Source organism: Lygodium microphyllum, chromosome 8, assembly GCF_053477565.2.
Source record: "Lygodium microphyllum isolate KBCC chromosome 8, Lygodium_microphyllum_v1.1.10, whole genome shotgun sequence".
NCBI classification, from domain to species: Eukaryota; Viridiplantae; Streptophyta; class Polypodiopsida; order Schizaeales; family Lygodiaceae; genus Lygodium; species Lygodium microphyllum.
In genome coordinates, this window is record NC_141142.1 from 129152691 (window position 1) to 129172216 (window position 19526).

Consider the following 19526-nt stretch of genomic DNA (forward strand, 5'->3'; position numbering starts at 1 on the left):
CCACTTTCCCCCCTCATCAAGTATTTCATTGGCAGTAATCTACTGATGGGATGCATGCGATAGTGGCTCCATCCTCAGTTTTTACTTCTTTAGTATTTTTTGGCATTCACTCATACATCAATACTCATTGCATAGTTTTTTCATGAACCTCTCATTTTTATTTTGTTTTGCTTTGGAGCATCTCACTATTGACCTTTTTCAAGGTTTTGTATTTCAGTGTAGGGCTAATATGTAGGTTTGCACTGGTCCATCTTGGGCCGGCCATCTTGGGCCAGAGACATGGGGTGTACACCATTCCTTTTGTGGTTTCATCTTCCTAGGAGATTTGCTCTTCTACTAGCATGGAGGTTTCCCCTCTTGAGATGGATTGTGTAACATGTCTCTCGATGCTATCATGGCAGTGACTTCTACCTTGCTCCTTCAGTCGGGATGCTTCATTCTCATCTTCATCTATCATCATGGTTCTTGGTACCACACGAAGACCGACATTTGGCTCCTCTTTTCCCTTCGGCATCAACATTCAGGATTGAGAGGGCGTTCCTACCCTTTCATGGTATTCTACAGGTTTTAGTACTTGTCTTTGACATTGGCCTTCCCCTTCCTGTTGTACCTTCTTCTTTGTATTGCATGGTTTCATCATCTTTGTAAAGGGTGCTCGAGTAAGTGAACAATTTTCCCATGAAGGACACTGTCCAAGTGGCACCTGTTTCATGCACATTTTTATCATGTAGTATACTATGCATCTTATTGTGCAAAGTACACGGTAGATCTTAAGCTATCTCCCTCAACGGTTCTTCACTACCACCTCACCATCTTTCATCACCCTTTTCTTGTCATTGATACCCTCGAGTGGTTAGGATAGCTTGATTGTTTTGTGGTGTGTTGGACCTAACTATTTCTTTTCATTCTAATTTCTCCCCATGGAACACAATTACTTGAAATGTTGCAAATCATATCTATTCTTAAAAAAAAAAGTTAAGAATGGTTCCATCCATCTTTGCAAGACTTGGTAGGCCATTGGGTATCTGATGAGCACCCTTTGTCCCATGCCCTGTCCTCTCTAGGGTGACTACTTGGACTTCCTTGGTAAGATAACCATCACCTCTTTAATTTGGGTAGGCCATTGGCAATTGGTATGCACCCTTTGTTCTTTGCTGTGGCTACTTTGGGATGGGATACCTTGGGTCAAACTGGGCTTGAGGTTTTTTTCTAGTCTCTTCTTTGTTCCATTTTGGAGCCTTAGAGGGATTGTTGAGCTAAAAATTCATTACTCTCTGATTAGTTGTTTAAAATAGCCTCAAAACATTCAGCTACCAGTTGTTCCTTGCAGTTTGCTCATCATCGACACTTGGATCAACTTGCGGTTACAACTCCAAACTTGGTGACAGACCGATCTCCACTTGGTGATTGTAGCAGCTTGCATTTTTGTAGCTGATATGGTTCCCTGCATCATTCTCCACTTCCTTTGCCATCATCTTGTTCTTCTATTGCCTTGGTGATCAACGCTTTTCAATTTCTTACACTTTGAAATCTTTGACGTGGTTGCAACACTCTAGATCCATCTCCGGTAGACATTACACTCTAACATTCTTGAGCTCTACCCTTTAGCATGTTGTACACTCTTACATTCATTTACTTTGGAGTTTTTCTTCTCTCTTTTTCTTTCTTTGTGTTTTTTTTTTCTGTTTGAGTTTTAAGTTTTGTATTTAGGGTTTGAGTTTTTCACATCATTGTTCGAGTCTTTGTATTTTAGTTGTGGTCATATTTTTTGCGTTCTCTCAATGCAAATCCTAACATATCTTCACATCACCATGTATGGTAGCTTATTTTGAGGGTTATTGCCAACTTCCAAGGATAAAATTTATGGCATGATCCTTAGGGCTTTAAGGCGGTAAGTTCCCTAGTAATGACTATGAGAAGCAATCAACATGCTCTTTCAAAAATGTGATGCGATTTTAGTCTAACTTAGATAGATTGCTCATAGTTTCATTATCACCTTTGTCTTTTGCAAATACTAAGTGAGCTAAAAGGTGATTTTCATTACTTTAGAAGTAATAAAAGTGGTTAAAATGAGAACAAATTCCCCTTTAAGCTTTGCATTTGAAGGATGTACTTTGCTCCTGTGTTGCAGAGTGACCTCTTTGACATGGGTGTTACTCATTGCATATGCATCATGGCACAAAGTCATACCAAGCAATACATCATAACCCTCCAAAGGTGCAATGAAAAAGTCTTCGTTGTCCACATAGCTTTGAATGTGCAAATGCAGCTTTCTAATAACCTCATAGCTAGATGGTCCTCTACTTAGCGGGGTGGGTGGTGAAGTGTTTACTAGTGGTGGTGGTGATACACTCACCTAGGATCCAATGTGCACACAAGAGATGACACAAGCCATATCCACGAATATAAAGGGATTAGACATCTTTTGTCAGAGTGTTTGATCTCAAATATTTAACCAAGTGGAAGAATTGCTAGGATTACTTGGGAGTGTCTACATTCATTGAAGAGTTTTCCCACTTCATTTCTAAGGATATTGTTGAGGACAAAAATCATTCATAAGGGGGGAAGTGTTACATCCTTAGACATCCGGATGGGTGCTAATAGTATTGGTCACAATGGCTATGAAGCAACTAGTACATATGCACCAAGAACACTTCAGGGTTAGGGCAACTGACCCTATTTATAAGACTCAAAACCCTATTGCACACACTATTTTGTGATCACCGCTCTTGGACTCTTGGCCAATAGGCCAACGTGTCCATGTGCCAAGATGGAGTGGATTGGTGGCATGGAATGCTAGTTCTTGGGATGTGTCCATGACACAAGAGTGTTGTAAAAGAAATCTCTAACATAAAAACACAAATCTAATCGTATGACAAAGAACAAATTGAAAAGAACATAGTTAGGGTTAGGGTAACATAGAGACAATGAATATCATAAATGAATGAATCTATATAATACAATGCTCATGCAACAAATACACTATGCAGTGAAGGAATAGTATACCACAAGCTCTTGTGTTTGGAGGATCGAGGTAGAGGTAATGAGCTGGAGAGTGTGTCATACTTCGACGGATCTTGAAATGCAGCAAAGCAATCTCCAAACAGCCTGCTAATGGTGCAGGATTGCTTGGCGATAGCAGCAACTGAAAATGCAGCCCTTTGGTGGGTGTGTAGGCGTTGGTGGCAGCAGACCAGCACCTAACGCAGATTTTGGCAGTGCGTATGGGTGCAGCAGCAGCAAACGCAACGTGTAGGCTGGTCGTCAGGCTGTAATGCAGCCTTTGGGACCAGCACCTAACGCAGATTTTGGCAGTGCGTACGGGTGCAGCAGCAGCAAACGCAACATGTAGGCTGGTCGTCAGGCTGAAACGCAGCCTTTGGAGGAGCTGGCAGCAACAACTTGTAAGAAGAAAGGAGAGATCGAAGCTCAGCTGAGAGTATAGTTGATAGTGAGAAGAGTGTAAGAGTGTGATAGCACGACACCCAATGCAATAGTTCAAAGTGTATAGTGCAAGTACAAAGTACAACCCTTAAACCTTAGGGTTGTAAGAGGGGGTGTTCACACCCAAAGAGTGTAAAACACGATAAGTGCCCAAACTTTGTAACATAGGCATGTAAAATAAAAAAAATAAATATGGGGGAAAAAACCTCTCGTATGGAGAGTAAAAAGTGCCTCAGTGTCCTACTGAAGATCGCCGACACTCCTTTATGAGCATAGGCGTGAGTCAAATGCAACAAAACCCCTTGGAGTGAAGAGTGATCTGTTAGAGATCACAGCCTGATCAGGTGCAGCAGGTGCAGTCGGACAGTTTCTGTCCTTGTGCAGTCGGACTGCACAGTCGGACTGCCACGTGGCAGTGCGACTTGTTCAGACAGTCGGCTGCATTAAATGCAGCCGATAGGCTCTTTCTGCCGCCCTGTTTTTTTGGCTATAAATAGCCGAGGTTTTCAGCAGTCTCCTATACTTCTCTACTTGCAGATCATAGACCGGTGGCACGCGCAGATTCCATCTCTGTTCACAGATTTCAGATAGGAGACAGTATACAGCAGATCTTCATCTTTCACTGTCTCTTTCTCTCTCTTCTCTCTCTTCTCTCTCTGCGTTCTCTCTCTCTCAGTCCTACGCTTCCGCACCGCTGCACTCTGACATGGTATCAGAGCAGTGTTAAAGGGATGATTGAGCGCAGAACCAACCTGAAGAGGAGTTTCTATTGCAACACAAATTTGCGTTTTCAGCGTTTGAGGGCAGACAGGAGGGCTGCGCCTCGGAACAAGGCTGAAGCGAGCGTGGGCGCGCAGGAAAGGAGTCCAGGTGGTGGATTTGTTGCTGTTTACTACTGTTTGACGTGGAGGAAGTTTGAGTTTTCAGCTTTCAAGTGCAGGTTTTGCTTTTTCATCGCCTTCGGCGGGTGAAGAAGTTTCAGGACGTGGAAGAGCCTTAGCAGGCTGAGTTTTCACAGTCAGAGAGGGCTGCTTTTGCGTTTGTGAAGGCATTTCAGGTGACGATGTCTACAGAGATTGACTTGGAGTTCTAGACGATTATGGACCGGAAGGTGCCTGTCTTACCGGCTCTTCCCGCAGATCAGAAGCTCGACGGCGACAACTATCGCATCTGGCGCGTCATGATGTTGGCCATCCTTGAGTCCTATGATTTGGCGGAGCTTGTACAGGAGGAGATCGACTAGCCCTCGGTAAGAGATGAGTTCAAACTCTCTTCCGAGGCTCGTGCAGAGTTGACCAAGGCTCAGTCTCACTGGGACAAACTGAATGCCAGGATTCGTTCCTTTCTTTTTCTATCTTGTACTACAGCCGTGATAGCTCACATCGAGCACTTGACAGTGGCTCGGGAGATATGGCTGGAGCTTGATCAGATGTAAAATCGGATGACCCTTATGAAGAGGGTTTCTTTGGAGGTTCAGATGCGGACCCTGTCCGTAAACAAGTCTTCTTCGCTGTGGGAGCACATCAACAAGCTAAGACAGCTTCAGATACAGGTTCAGAATGCGGGGAAGCCGATTTCCTCCGAAGACATGGCGATCACACTCTTGTCCTAGTTGCCGCCACGATTCGGTACATTCTACTCTGCCCTTATTGCTTCGGGGCGAGAGTCTACTCTTCGTTGGGAAGAGTTGGTTCCTATGGTCTTGGACCAAGAGGAACAGCTAAAGGGACAGAATGCTTCCAAGTCGGAGGCGCTGACAGGTCAAGCCTCTCAGAAGAAGGTGAAGGACCAAAAGAAGAAGAAGGGGGATAACAAGTCAAAGAAGGATAAGGACAAGGACAAGGACAAAGAATCCACATGTCATATTTGTGGAAAGACTGGCCATTGGAAGAAGGATTGCCCTGACAAAGACAAGAAGGACACCAACAAGAAGGACACAAAGGATTCTGGAGCGGTGGCTGCACCCTCATCAGCTGCATTTCTTCATCTAGCTGTCATTGAGGACTCTTCACCGAATGCTTCTGATGCTGCGATGACGGCTCCCCGACGGAGTAAGATGCAGCTTATTCCAGATGGACGTGGTGGTACCCATACCTCAGAGGTCTTGCATGTACCAGGATTAGGGTATCATCTCCTGTCAATTCATAAGATTTGCTCCCTTGGACTTTTGGTGGAGTTTGACAGTACTACGGTGCGAGTCCTTGATCGTGGGTCAAGGAAGGTTCTATCATCCAGATATGAGGAGAACGGCATCTATAAATTAAAGTCTTCCACCGCCCTCTCTACTCTTCTTCTTACCTCTCAGACATAGTCAGAGTTATGGCATGCTCGGTTTGGTCACCTCAACTATGATTATCTTCGGAGGGCGTCACGTGGACAGCTTGTTCGAGGGTTGCCGGATATAGTGGTGAGCCAGTAGCCATGTATCTCCTGCATTCGTGGGAAGCAGCATAGGGATGCCATTCCCCACACAGCTTCGCGGCGGTCTACTTCACCGATGGAGCTTGTATCTACGGATCTATGTGGCCCTATGAGGAACGAGTCCTTGCGTGGGAGCTCGTACTTCATGTTGATCGTAGATGACTACAACAGGATGACATGGGCCTATTTCTTAGCATTAAAGTCAGAAGCTTTCTCCCACTTCAAGGATTGGCTTCTCTTTGAGGAGAACCGATCGGGCCGGAAGTTGAAGACCTTCGGATCCGACAAGGGTGGTGAATTTGTTTCTAATGAGTTTGCTCGGTTTTGTGCAGATAAAGCTATTCACCAGGAGTTTGCCAATACCAACACTCCTCAAGAAAATGGCATTCTTGAACGGAAAATCTGTAGTGTGATCGAGATGGCGTGCACCATGATGGAGCACCGACAGACCCCTCAGGTTCTGTGGGCCGAGGCTGTGGCTACTGCAGTCCACATCCTTAATCGATCCCCCGCTTCGGCCGTTGATGGGATGACCCCTTTTGAGGTTTACTTTGGGACTAAGCCCGATGTTTCTTACTTTAGGGTCTTTGGGTGTGATGCCTATGTTCACATTTCCAAGGCTCACCGTGATAAATTTGAAGCAGCTTCCCGAAGACAGGTATTTGTTGGCTACAGCTCTCAGTCCCAAGGCTATCGATTGTATGATCTCGTCAAGCGGGATGTGTACACTAGTTGCGATGTGCGGTTTGTGGAGGTTCCGGCCATACCAACGGGTGAGGAGCATCCCGTTCTTGGAGATCCAGGGGAGAGTTGGGCTCCTGCTACAGTTCCATTGGAGCCCGTGCCTTTTGATTATGATTCTGTTTCTGACACAGAGTCTACTGTTTCACCGGTCACCCCTGAGGAGTTACCACCGGTGGATATTCCAGAGTCTTCCGCTGATGGAGAGCGACGAGGGGAGGTTCGGCCTCCTCCTCGATGGGCCCGTGACACACTCCGTGATTCAGGGATCGAGGGGGTTTCTGAGGAGTGGGGACCGTAGGATGGTTCGCAGCGGTCACGGCGGCACCAGGCACATTCTACGGAGCTTGTTTGCTCTATAACTATTGTTTGATGACCCGTGTTATGCAGGATCGAGAGTCCACCTCCCTGAAGGAGGCTTTACAGTCCGCACCATGGAAGAAAGCTATGGAAGCCGAGGTGGAGGCTATTGAGAGGAATGGCACTTGGTCACTCGTGCCCCGCCCCCCGAATAAGAAGGTGATTGGCGTCAAGTGGGTCTTCAATACCAAATACCTTAGCGATGGTTCTTTGGATAAGCACAAGGCTCGCCTTGTTACTGAAGGTTTTGCACAGCGCCCAGGGATTGATTGTCATGATACTTTTGCCCCCACAGCTCGTATGGCGACCATTAGAGCTGTTCTTGCCTTGGCTGGCGATAGGAGATGGCCTGTTTACCAGTTGGATGTGAAGTCGGCCTTCCTCAATGGTGATTTGAAGGAGGAGATCTATGTTGAGCAGCCTCCTGGCTTTGGATCTTCAGATGGGAAAGTCTACAGGTTAAAGAAGGCCTTGTATGGTCTCAAGCAGGCTCCGCGTGCATGGAACGAGAAGATTGATTCGTTCCTTCAGTCTCAGTTGGGATATCGGCGTTCTAAGGCCGATCCGCAGCTTTATGTTCACACTTCCGAGGATGGTTGTGTGCTTTTTGTGTTGTATGTTAATGATTTGATTGTCACAGATGATCATGCACAGCAGGTCCAAGAGACGAAGTCCGCTTTACATTGGACGTTCGAGATGACGGACTTGGGTCTACTCCATTTCTTTTTGGGCCATGAGATTTATCAGTCTCAGAGGGGGATCTTCATCTCTCAGCAGAGATATGTACAGGAGCTCTTGGTGTCTTTTGCGATGGAGGATTGTCGGACCCTTTCTACTCCTATGGATCCGAATTGGAAGGCCACTTCCCATTCAGCTTCTCCCTTGGCGGATGCTTTCCGCTATCGTCAGTTGATTGGTTCCTTGATTTGGCTTCTCAACACTCGTGTTGATCTTTGTTTTGCTGTTGGGCTCTTGGCAGGGTTCATGAGTGAACCTAAGACGGTGCATTGGCAGGGTACTCAGAGGATACTTCAGTATCGGAGGGGGACGTCTGATTTAGGGATTCATTATCCTGCAGGGACAGATGATTCAGATCTTGTACTTGCAGGTTGGAGCGACTCGGATTGGGCCGGTGATGTGGACCACAGGCGGTCTACTACAGGTTACTGTTTTACCTTGGGTGCAGGTGTTATCTCATGGAGTAGCAAGAAGCAGCCCACGGTAGCCCTTTCGTCTACTGAGGCGGAGTATCGGACCGCGTCTTCCACCACATATGAGACTGTGTGGCTTCGGAGATTATTGGAGGAGCTTAGGTGCTCCCAGAATCGTCCTACTTTGCTGCAATGTGACAATGAGAGTTGCATTACCTTGGCACGGAACCCTGTTTTTCATGCCCGGACGAAGCACATAGAGATCCAGTACCACTTCATCAGAGAAAAGCTTCTAGATGAGACCATCACTGTGGAGTACTGCAAGACGGAGGACAATCTTGTAGATTTGTTTACGAAGGCACTTCCCCAGGCTCTACTTCGGAGACATTCCAGATCTCTCAGGCTTCTGCCCTGCCCAGGCTTTGAGAGGGGGTGTTAGAGATCACAGCCTGATCAGGTGCAACAGGTGCAGTCAGACAGTTTCTGTCCTTGTGCAGTCGGACTGCACAGTCGGACTGCCACATGGCAGTCCGACCTGTTCAGACAGTCGGCTGCATTTAATGCAACCGACAGGCTCTTTCTGGCGCCCTGTTTTTCTGGCTATAAATAGCCGAGGTTTTCAGCAGTCTTCTACACTTCTCTGCTCGCAGATTACAGACCGGTGGCACGCGCAGATTCCGTCTCTGTTCGCAGATTTCAGACAGGAGACAGTGTAGACTGCAGCGGACTTTGAGGTGAACAGCAGGTTGCATCGTCGAGGTGGAGACTCGCAGTCCAGCGCACTGCGCCCGTGTATATATCTGCATATCTTTGTATTTAGCACACTTTATACAGCAGATCTTCATCTTCCACTGTCTCTTTCTCTCTCTTCTCTCTCTGCGTTCTCTCTCTCTCTCTCAGTCCTACGCTTCCGCACCGCTGCACTCTGACATGATCAAGATACAAGGGTTATCCACCAAAGGAGATCAAATTTAAAGCATTGCGAAATACTTCAAATTTGTCATGAGGAAGAGCTTTGGTGAATATGTCTGCCACATTACTGGTGGTAGGACAGTAGACAAGGCTGATATCACCTGCCTGTAGCCTCTCTTTGACAAAGTGATAGTGGATCTTGATGTGTTTCTTGTGTGTGCATGAAACATTGGGTTTTGTGCCACTGCAATGGCAATCTGATTGTCAGTGAACAAAGGAGTAGGCTCCGTGATAGGTACATTCAAATCAGCTAACAAGCGTCTAAGCCATACACATTCAACTGTGATAGTGAAAGCTGCCTTGTATTTAGCTTCACATGACAATGTGGCAACAATGGATTGTTTCTTGCTAAGCTAAGAGATGGAAGATGAGCCAAGAAAGAAACAATTGCCACTAGTGGAGTGACAAGAATCATAATCACTGGCCCAATTAGAATCATTGTAAGCATGTAAGTGCAATGGTCCCCCGTTGGCATAAAGCAATCCAAGAGTCCTAGTACCCTACAAGTAACGGAAAACATGCTTGACAGCTTGCCAATGTGACATCCGTGGCTGATGCACATATCTGCTCAGGGTTGAAACTACAAACTATATATTTGGCCTTGTGTTGCATAAGTAAATAAGACATCCAATTGCTAGAGCATATGCATGGATATCAAACAAGTCACTGCTATCATGCAATGATAGCTTCAATGTAGGTTCCATTGGCGTACAAACTGACTTGCAATCTTGTAAGCCAAACCTCTCAAGAAGTTTACCAATGTATCTAGACTGTGACAATTCAATGCCTCTAGCACCATGAATGAATTGAATGCCCAAGTAATAGTGCAAAGGTCCCAAATCTGACATCTCAAAAGTTTGCTACAAATTTTGTTTGAATGCTGAAATCTAATTAGCATGTGTCCTTGTAAGTAAAAGATCATCAACATATAGACATATGACTAGCAAGGATTCCCTCTCTTTACATGCATAAAGGGTAGACTTTGATGAGCTGTTTATGAACCCTTGGCTGAGTAAAAAGGCATCAATCTTTGCATACCAAGCTCGAGGAGCTTGCTTCAAATCATATAAAGTCTTTTTCAACTTGTAGACCAATTGTTTGGATCCCTCAACTACAAAACCAATGGACTGCAGTACATACACTTCTTGAAGTTTCCCATATTAAAATGCAATCTTTATATCAAGTTGATGCACAGTCCATCCATAATGGGCAACCAAAGCAACCATAGACCTAATGGTAGTCATGCAGAATGTAGGAGCAGATGTCTCCTCATAGTCAACGCCTTTCTTCTGTGCGTAGCCCTTGCCACAGGCGTGATCTTATATTTGTCAATGGATCCATTTACATTCCTTTTCAGCTTATAGACCCACTTTGTACCCATGGCTTTCTTCCCAACAAGCAAAGGTACTAAATCCCATGTTTGATTCTTTATGATGGAATCAAACTCAGCTTGCATTGCTGCCATCCAATACACACTATGTTGCGAATCCTCAAAACATTTAGGCTCCTCATTATCAAGTGCATCTGTTGCCATAACAAACTCCATGGTATGTGCACCATTGTGTATACGAGCTTGCCTTCTAGTACGACTAGCAATAGGAGCATTCAAATGACTATCTTTCATAGTCTGTAAATACCATCTAGGCATTTGCCTAGCCTCCTGACTGTGTACAAGCTCTTGTAGAATTTCGAATTCAGCACCTTGCTGAATATTCAGATCAGCCATGGGCTGATTTTCTGCATTACCCAAAGGAGCACGTGGCTGAACATTAAGTTCACTTGTTGAAGCTCCAATTTTATCACCAAATGAAATGGGCAGCAGCCCTTCAAATACATCATTAAGCTACCATAGTTTACATGCCCCATGCAAGCATGCCATAACTCGGCCTATGACATAGTAGGAGTGAGAGTGGATGCTAGATAGACCAATTGATCAACTAAAAAAGCATCCAACTCATATAATCCATGACATAGAGTGCTAGTCAAAACCAAAGTCATTTTTTCCTTATCTCCGACCATACATTTGTCATCATCAAAGTTGACCTGCAAACCACACCTTGTCAAAGAAGAAATAGATAAAAAATTCTTCTTTATACCTGGTACAAACAAGGCATCTTGCAAGTGGAGAATAGAGCCATCAATGGCTGCCAACACAATCTTCCTAATGCCTTTCGTAGGGTATGATGCATTGTTGGCACACTGTATAGACTTGCCAATCGGAGTTGCAATAATAGAAGTAAACAAGTCTCTAGGAGATGTGATGTGCTTGGAAGCACCATTGTCAAAAAACCATATGCTTGCATCCTCAGTAGAGCTAAATGCTCTATCAACCCAATAATAGTCATAATTGCATGTGTAAAAACAATAGTCCCTATCTGTAACAAAGAATGTGGGCTCAGCAGCAGTAGATAATGCTATGTGCTTTCTACATTAATTGATGTAGTGTCCTGGCTTTTTGCAATAGTGGCACTCGCCCTTTTTGGCTTGCGTACCCCCTATTTTTTGCTACTTTGTGAAGCACCTGATGTCCCAGAGCTCTGCGGAGCATTTTTTGCTTGGCTGCCCTTGCCTTTCTACCATGCCATAAAAGTGTGCTCTGAGGCTATGACATCCACACCACTATTCTTTCTTGTCTTTTCTTGCTCTAAGAGCAAACTGACCAATTGAAGGAAAGTAAGTGGTTGTGGAGAAATCCTCATGGTGAGGTTCAATGAGTAAGTGGCTGTTGAGGAATCCTCATGGTGAGGTTCAATGCCATATGAAAGGTCAAGTATGAAGGCGGCGATGAATTCAAGGTAGTAGATATCAATTGCGCATCTGAGTAATACTCATCTACATTCATAAGTGGCGTGAGCCCATGCAAGTCTTGAATTTTATTTAGATGATCATGCATAGAATCACTCTCATCCGTCTTCACAATCTCAAGCTCTTTCTTCAAGGAAGAGATGCGTGTCTTGTTCTTTCCAACAAACATCTACTCTAAGGTTAGCCATGCTTCTCGTGAAGAAGCTGCAGACCGAACGTGAGAGATGATAGACCGTTGAATTGCCAATGCAATTAGCGACAAAGCTTGTGTATCCCGTGTGTCCCATGCCTTTTGTGCTGTTGATCTCTGGGGAGTGACTGAGCTGGAGCGGGCTGAACAGGCTGAGTTGCCTGTTGTCCATGTCCTCTTGGAGTAGTAGTAGTAGGAGCCACAACTCTGAGCCTAACTTCTTCACCATTGACATAATTAATCCCAAAGATTCTTTGCAATCAGCACATTCTTCGTCATAAAGGACCATAGGGAATAGTTGTTGCCATCCAATCTATCCTCCTTGGACACATGTAAATACATCACCTTCTTGATTTGCCATGATAAATATCACTGATCAGAGAGCAAAAGAGCAATATTTCAAGTTGGACCAACTTGGAAATCTCAGAATTTCTAGAAATTACAGCAAGTACTTTATTGTAATTAGCAAATTTAATCACTTTGTTAAAAAACTGTTTGAAATGCACGCAGTCCAAGGTGCAATAAATGCTCAGCAGCATTGAAAATGCAAAAGCCTCAAAATTTCTTGTCCCAGAATGCACGAAATCAGTCTATTTCAGACTGTCACAGCATAGTGGCATTTGTACTACGTATGGACTAGTTCTTTTTGTATGGTTCGTACCGTACCGTACCGTACCGTACAGTACATATCCGTACCAATTCGTACAAAAAAAAGCTATTTTTGGCCTATGAAGACTAGACTACACAATATCTTCCAACTCCTAAGGCCCCCCCTCCCTCTCTCTCACACACACGCACACACACAAAAGAATGAAGAGTTTCTTTGTCCATCCACCCTACACTTTGCTTTGTTGTATGATGTATTACGTATACACTCCCATTTGTCTTCTAGTAGCGCATTGCGCATGTTGTGCATGAGGTTTTACCTTGTTACCCTCATGTATTCATCTTGTTAACTCAACTGACATTGCTATTTTAGCTCTAAACATGTGTTCTATTATCTATATTCCAAAATAACCAAGTTGTTGTTTTTGTTTTTGTTTTTGTTTTTTTCATACTAATATCGTACCGTATCTTATAGAATCATAAGGTACCAATTAGTACTGTATTTTATCGTATCATACCGTATCATATCTTTCGTACTTGACAACCGTGTCACAGATGTACATTTGCCAATCTTTGAGCTGACAGTAAAAGTCCCAAATGTCTGACCCAAAATTCACAAAATCTCTATAGTAATTGTATCCAAGACACATGCACGAACAGAGGTTACCTGTCTACACAAACGCCCTTTCCAGAGGATTAAGTTTGAATGAAAAATTAATAAATTTTTCTTTTTACCTCTGCTGCAGGTTGTGCGGAGCTGAACCTGGCAGAGCAGGTGGTGGTGCTGGCAGTGAAAATGTTGGTAGTCTTGGTGAGCTGGTGGCGCGGAGAATCAGGCGCGTAGCATTTGGCACAGGATTCGCAAGCGAGGAACAGGGCGCCAGTGTAGAACTGGAGTGTTGGAGGTACATGTGTAGTGGGTAGGCTTATGAGGGCTAGGGTGGTGCTGCTGAAGGCTTTGCAGGTGGTGCTTGTGAGTGCAAGTGGCGGACAAGGTAGGCAGCAGAGGCACAGGCAGCGGGCGTGCTGCTGGTGACACTAGCAGCAGCTGGCGATGTCTAGCTGGAGCAGGCGGCTGCTTTTTAACTTGGTGGTGACGCAGACAACTGCTGTAGATAGAGGCATCATCTCACCAAGCTGAAGGTTGAGGAGGACAATGGAGTGCTAACTGAGTTGAACTCGACTTTGATACCACATGTAAGAAGAAAGGACAGATTGAAGCTCAGCTGAGAGTATAGTTGACAGTGAGAAGAGTGTAAGAGTGTGATAGCATGACACCCAATGCAATAGTTTGAAGTGTGTAGTGCAAGTACAAAGTACAATCCTTAAACCGTAGGGTTGTAAGAGGGTGTCCATACTTGAGTGTAAAACATGATAAGTGCCTAAACTGTGTAACATAGGCACATAAAATAAAAGAAATAAATTTGGGGGAAAAAACCTCTCATACGGAGAGTAAAAAGTGCCCTAGTGTCCTACTGAAGATCACTAACACTCCTCTGTGAACGTAGGCATGAGTCAAACCCAACATAACTATGGATGTAGGCAGCATTGGAGGGCTGGAAATAGGTGTTGAATGCTGCCTCGGGCAGCTTCGGCTGAGATCTCCTCCACGAACGAGGCATGGGCAGCAAAGCTACAGTGCTTGAAACTTGCAAAAGGAGGTTAGATTGAATGGGAGGGCAGGCTGTCTATTTATAGAAAGTTTGGGGCCTCCCAAATTAGAGTTTACATATGGGACTTTAAAACTCTTGAACCACTCCCTGTTAAAAGAATGGTTAAATTTCATTAATTAACTTGAGTTTTGGGGCTGTTTAATGAAAGCTAATGGTAATGTAGTTAAACACCCCCTCTCAAGCTCAGAACTAGAACTAGAAACGGATTGTAAACAAGCCCAAACACTTTTTTTTTCTTTTGCCCAAGGTGTCCCACTCAAAGCAGCTAGGGTAACAGGCAAAGGGTGCACGTTGGTTCTATCGAGTAACCTACCAAGACTATAGAGGCGATGGTTATCTTATGAAGGAAGCCCCACTATGTGCAATGCCATGAATATGGTGGATCCAGAGTCTTCCACTTCAAAGTTTGAAAAGGGATAAATGTGAACAAATGCATGTCTACAAGAACAGAATGCCAATGCACTGGAGTTATGCAAAAGACAATGCAAGGGTGATCATTTTATACAAAATGCTATGCAATTTTGCCACTTGGATAGTGTGCTTGTAGGAGAATTATTCACTTGCCCGGTCATCCTGATGATGCGGATGAAGATACAAAGTACAATATACATAATGTTTGAATAAAAAACTATAATCAACACCTTGTTACCATCAAGAGAAATAAGCCGCCTCCTCTCAAACTAGAAGGGAAAGCTAGAGGAAAGCATTCTCTCTTCGTCAATTTGAAGAAGTAGAGCAGGAAGCATCTAAGCTGATCCTAGATAGTAAGTACTGAAGCACCGGTTGATTGACCACTTGGTCAATATGTGTGCAAAATTATCTAATGAAGGCACAAACTCTAGGCAAATGATGCTTAACTCAACCTGCCCTCTGGTGAAATGAAAATGTATGCCAACATGCTGCATTCGAGGTGTAATAATGGGGTTACGAACTAGTGCAATTGCACTTTGGTTATTGCGATAGAGGATAGTTGGTATTGCACACAGAAATTGAAGTGTTGCCGGTAAACTTCTCAAGAAGAAGGCCTCAGTGGTGCCATCAAAGAGAGTGCTATACTCAACCTCGACCGTAGAAGCCGCCATTATCTCTTGCTTATGGTTGATCCAAGAGGTGGAAGCTGTGCCTAAGGTAAAGTTGTAACTGCCATGGGAATGTTGGTTGTTAGGATCTCTTGCATAATTAGAATATGTTTACCCCTGTAAACATAAACTAGAACCATAAGTTAGGCCATAAGAGTAGGTACACCGCAAATATCTCATAACACGAAGACATATAATCCAATGTGACATCTTAGGTGCAATGAAATATTGATTGAGCAAACTAAGTGAGTATGCTAAATCTAGTCTAGTATGATTAACCAAAGCAATTTTCTCACTACAAATCTATAAATATGCTCATTGAGGGGCTGACCCAGGGTATCCTTAGATAAGTGGACAACGGGATCGAGAGGTGTAGCCATTGATTGTATCTGATTCTAGCAATATTGATTTACCAATTGAAGAGCATACTTTTGTTGTGACACAAAAATACATCACCTAGAATGAACTACTTCTGTCCCCAAAAAGTAAGAGAACAAATTGAGGCTTGTCATCTCAAATGTAGCACAAAGCTTAGCCTTAATTTCTGCTATGGCAGCAAAATATGACCTAGTGATAAATAAGTCATATACATATAGTAGGATATAGTTGACCCCCTCTAAAGTGATACGGACATATAAGTTTGGATCATAAAAGGTAGAATGGTATTCATGAGTTTGAAGAAACTCATATATCCTCAAGAACCAAGACTGCGGTGCTTACTTCAATCCATAAAGAGATTTCTCTAAGCGAAAGACATTATCTTTCCGATGAGCAAAAGAAAACCAAGATGGCTGATCCACATATAATTTCTTATCTAGATAACTGTTCAGAAAGGCACTTTTGACATCCATTTGATAGATCGGCTAGTCTTGGTAAGTGGCAAGTACAAATAAGAAATGGAACAATGTCAACTGTGCAATAGGAGCAAAGGTCTCTTCACAGTCAATGCCTTGCTTCTTTTGAAACTCTTGCACGATAAGGTGAGCATTGTACTTGTCTAAAGTTCCATCAACCTTTAGCTTAGTCCTAAAAATCCGCTTCATCGTGATGGCTTTCTTGTGACTTCCATGATCCACCAAAGTCCAAGTCTCATTTTGGTCAATACTTAGCTACAAACGACGATGCAAAGGAAGCATGAGGTGCAAGCTGGGTGGATCTTCTAGGCTCCTTGAGAGTGGAATCCAGTGGAAGGATTTTGGAGTCTTGCATGGTTTGTTGATGCCAACGGGTCTCGCAGAGGGGGACTTGGAAGCGGAAGAATATACAAGAAGGTCAAGAGTGGTAGTAGACCCAGATCAGAAGGCACGACCTCCAATGGAATAATCTGAGGAAAGGGAGTAGAATATGGTGTAGAAGACTACACAATGTTTCTTTGATAAAAATTACATCTCTCCTAATGATCACCTTGCTTATCCGAGGATCAAACAAATGGAGGAGTAACCTACAAAAATCAAGAGATTAGCTTGGCAAGTGAGCCTTTCTATCTTATCATCAAGGGTGTGCATGTACGCACAACTCCGAAAGACTCTAAAGTGGAAAATGATAGGCCGAGAGCCAAAAAAATCTCATACGGAGTCCTTAGAGAGAGATAGCCCTAGTCGGATAATGTTCTGGTTGAGGATAGCCTCGATCCATAGGCGTTTGGGGAGCTTTGCTGCGAATAGCATAGAGTGTGCCATGTTCACAATGGTTCAGTTCCTATGCTCTCTGACTCCATTCTGAGAGGCAAAGTTGGTAGAGGTAAGTTGGCGATAAATGCCATGCTCCTATAGAAGCTCCAAAAACTCATGGGAGGTAAAATCACCACCACTATCACTGCTCATGTATCCTACACGAGGACCAATTTGGTTATGAACTAGTAACACCCAAGCAAAGAATTATGTAAATGCGTCAGACTTATGCTTGAGAAAGGACACCTATATGTATTTAGAATGATCATCCACTATTAAAAAGAAGTACATCGTGCCGTTTAGGGCCGCCGTGGATGTTGGCTGTCAGAAAGAGCAACATAAATCAAATCTAAGAGGTGTCTTAAATCTATGTTTTGGATTGTTGAGGAAATGGGGTACCTTGTTGTTTTCGGAGTTGACAAGCTTTACAGATATCTTGAGATAGCTTTTAGCATGGAAGGTTCTCAACCATATGACGACGTGACAACTCATAAAGAGAGTCGTATTCGAGATGTCCTAACCAAAAATGCCATTAGACGCTCAGTGTTCGTAGGCTCTCGTGCAATGGCTAAAGCTTAGAAGTGGTGGAACTCTGATCCGTCGCTTGTCAGCTTGGAAAGAAATTGGGTTATGTGGCACAAGGCACTAGGTTGTGCCTCACCATGAGCAATCACTAAATGAGTTTGAGAGTTAAAGACCTCGATCGTGGTCGTCGTAAAGAAGACCCTCGTTCCAATTGGCAAAGTTGCTGAACAGATAATAAGATATTGATACTGAAATCATCAACTGCGAATGGTCCTCGTAAACACAACCCAAGGCAAGGGGAAAGAAGGCCTTGGTGGGATCTAATGTCCTACTCATCTGTGTTTCCCTCTGCACATAAGTATCAGCTGTGGTGTGCTTGGGTAAAGCCCAATATTAAGGGCAGTCCATGGAAAAATTTATTGCTGTAATTGATCATCTTTAATATTGTTCCATCATCCAAAAACAAGGTGAAAGAGCCTTAAATATTCAAATCAAATTGTCCTTATCATGTTCCTTCATGGTGGAGTCTTTAATGTTTCAGCTCTCATGGGTCAGGTTCGTCTGCTTCGAGTAAAACTAGTGTACTTAACATCTCTTTCAGAATTGTCTCACTTGCTGCTGACAACTAAAGAAAGTTAGTGTGGTAATCCGTCATGTGCTGACATTTGTCCCACTCTTCCATGGCCACAGCTTGTCATAAGCATGAAGTCTTGTCTACTCTAACTAATGGAGGTTTAGAGCATAACTCTGTTATAGAGCTTGTGATTACATTGGTATCTAATCATGGACCAGTCTGTTTTCAGATCAAGAGCACTTGGAACTAGCCATCAAGAAGCTTCAAAGTACAATAAAAGATAAAGCGTTATCCCTTTCAGATAAAGGTGCTATTGCAGACAAGATTGGGCCCAATCTAATGAAAGCTCTTGTAACTTTGAAAGACAACCATTGAAGGAGCTGTGTATGAGGCAGGCTCCACAACTGGCTAAGCAGTTGCCATACAAGTAGATAAATTGTTGTCACATGGATATTTCATTTGCTTGTATTCACACAACTAATGCCATAATTTGCATAGATGACGTATTAAAGGTTTGGGCTTATCAAGTTACAAATATATTCAATTTTGGTCATTTGTATCTTAAGCTTTTTACTGTTAGGAATCAGAATGATTAGCTTATTCAAGGACACTGTAGTAAGAGTATGTTTTATTTATGATGGTTACAAATATATTCAATTTTGGTCATTTGTATCTTAACTGGTTACTGTTAGGAATCAGAATGATTAGCTTATTCAAGGACACTACTACAGAGTATGTTTTATCGATGATGGTTCTTTTTGAGAGTTCACTAAACAAAACTTGTCTCAGGCTGATAGTGATCATTGAAGTGCCATTATGCTTTAATACCAGTCATTTTCTGGTTGATGATAGATCTTGGATTACTTTTGCACCTTTTAGGATTTCTGTAAATTTTCATCTTACCAGCATGCCACCTAAGGACATGACCTTCAGGTCCAAAACCTAGTTAAAAATTGTGTGGACTCATGGCTCATTGCTTTAGGAAAATAGGTTTATCATATAATCAAATCATCCCACTAGTTGTTTCTTCAATATTGGCAATCCTTTTTGAGAATTCTACAACCTTAATTTTGGTCTTCGCATTAAGGGGTGATAGGTATGTCTCTAGTGAAATCAGAATCTAAACTTAGAAAACTTATTTACTGTTCTACATAGATTGAAACATAGTTTTGAGGGTAAATTTGTGAATAAACCTTGGCAATTATATGATTGCAACATGTAAATGCAATTAAGGTTTGTGTTTATGTATAAATGCAATATGCAAGGGATTTGGCTAGAAAAGCTAGAGAATGCTCTTTGACAGTATAAAAACCAT

At 43.3% G+C, this 19526-nt stretch overlaps 1 protein-coding gene across 2 annotated transcripts in view; it reads left to right on the forward strand.

Annotated features, from left to right (window-relative positions):
• Positions 1 to 18841, forward strand: part of LOC148032850 (P53/DNA damage-regulated protein) — a 90638-nt gene extending 71797 nt beyond the window's left edge. For both annotated transcript variants that reach the window (XM_087683518.1, XM_087683519.1), the window contains exon 4: positions 18441 to 18841. In XM_087683518.1, the coding sequence (XP_087539644.1) occupies positions 18441 to 18586 (146 nt within the window). In that variant the 3' untranslated portion in view covers positions 18587 to 18841. The remainder of the gene's footprint in view (positions 1 to 18440) is intronic.
• Positions 18842 to 19526: the final 685 nt, after the last annotated feature.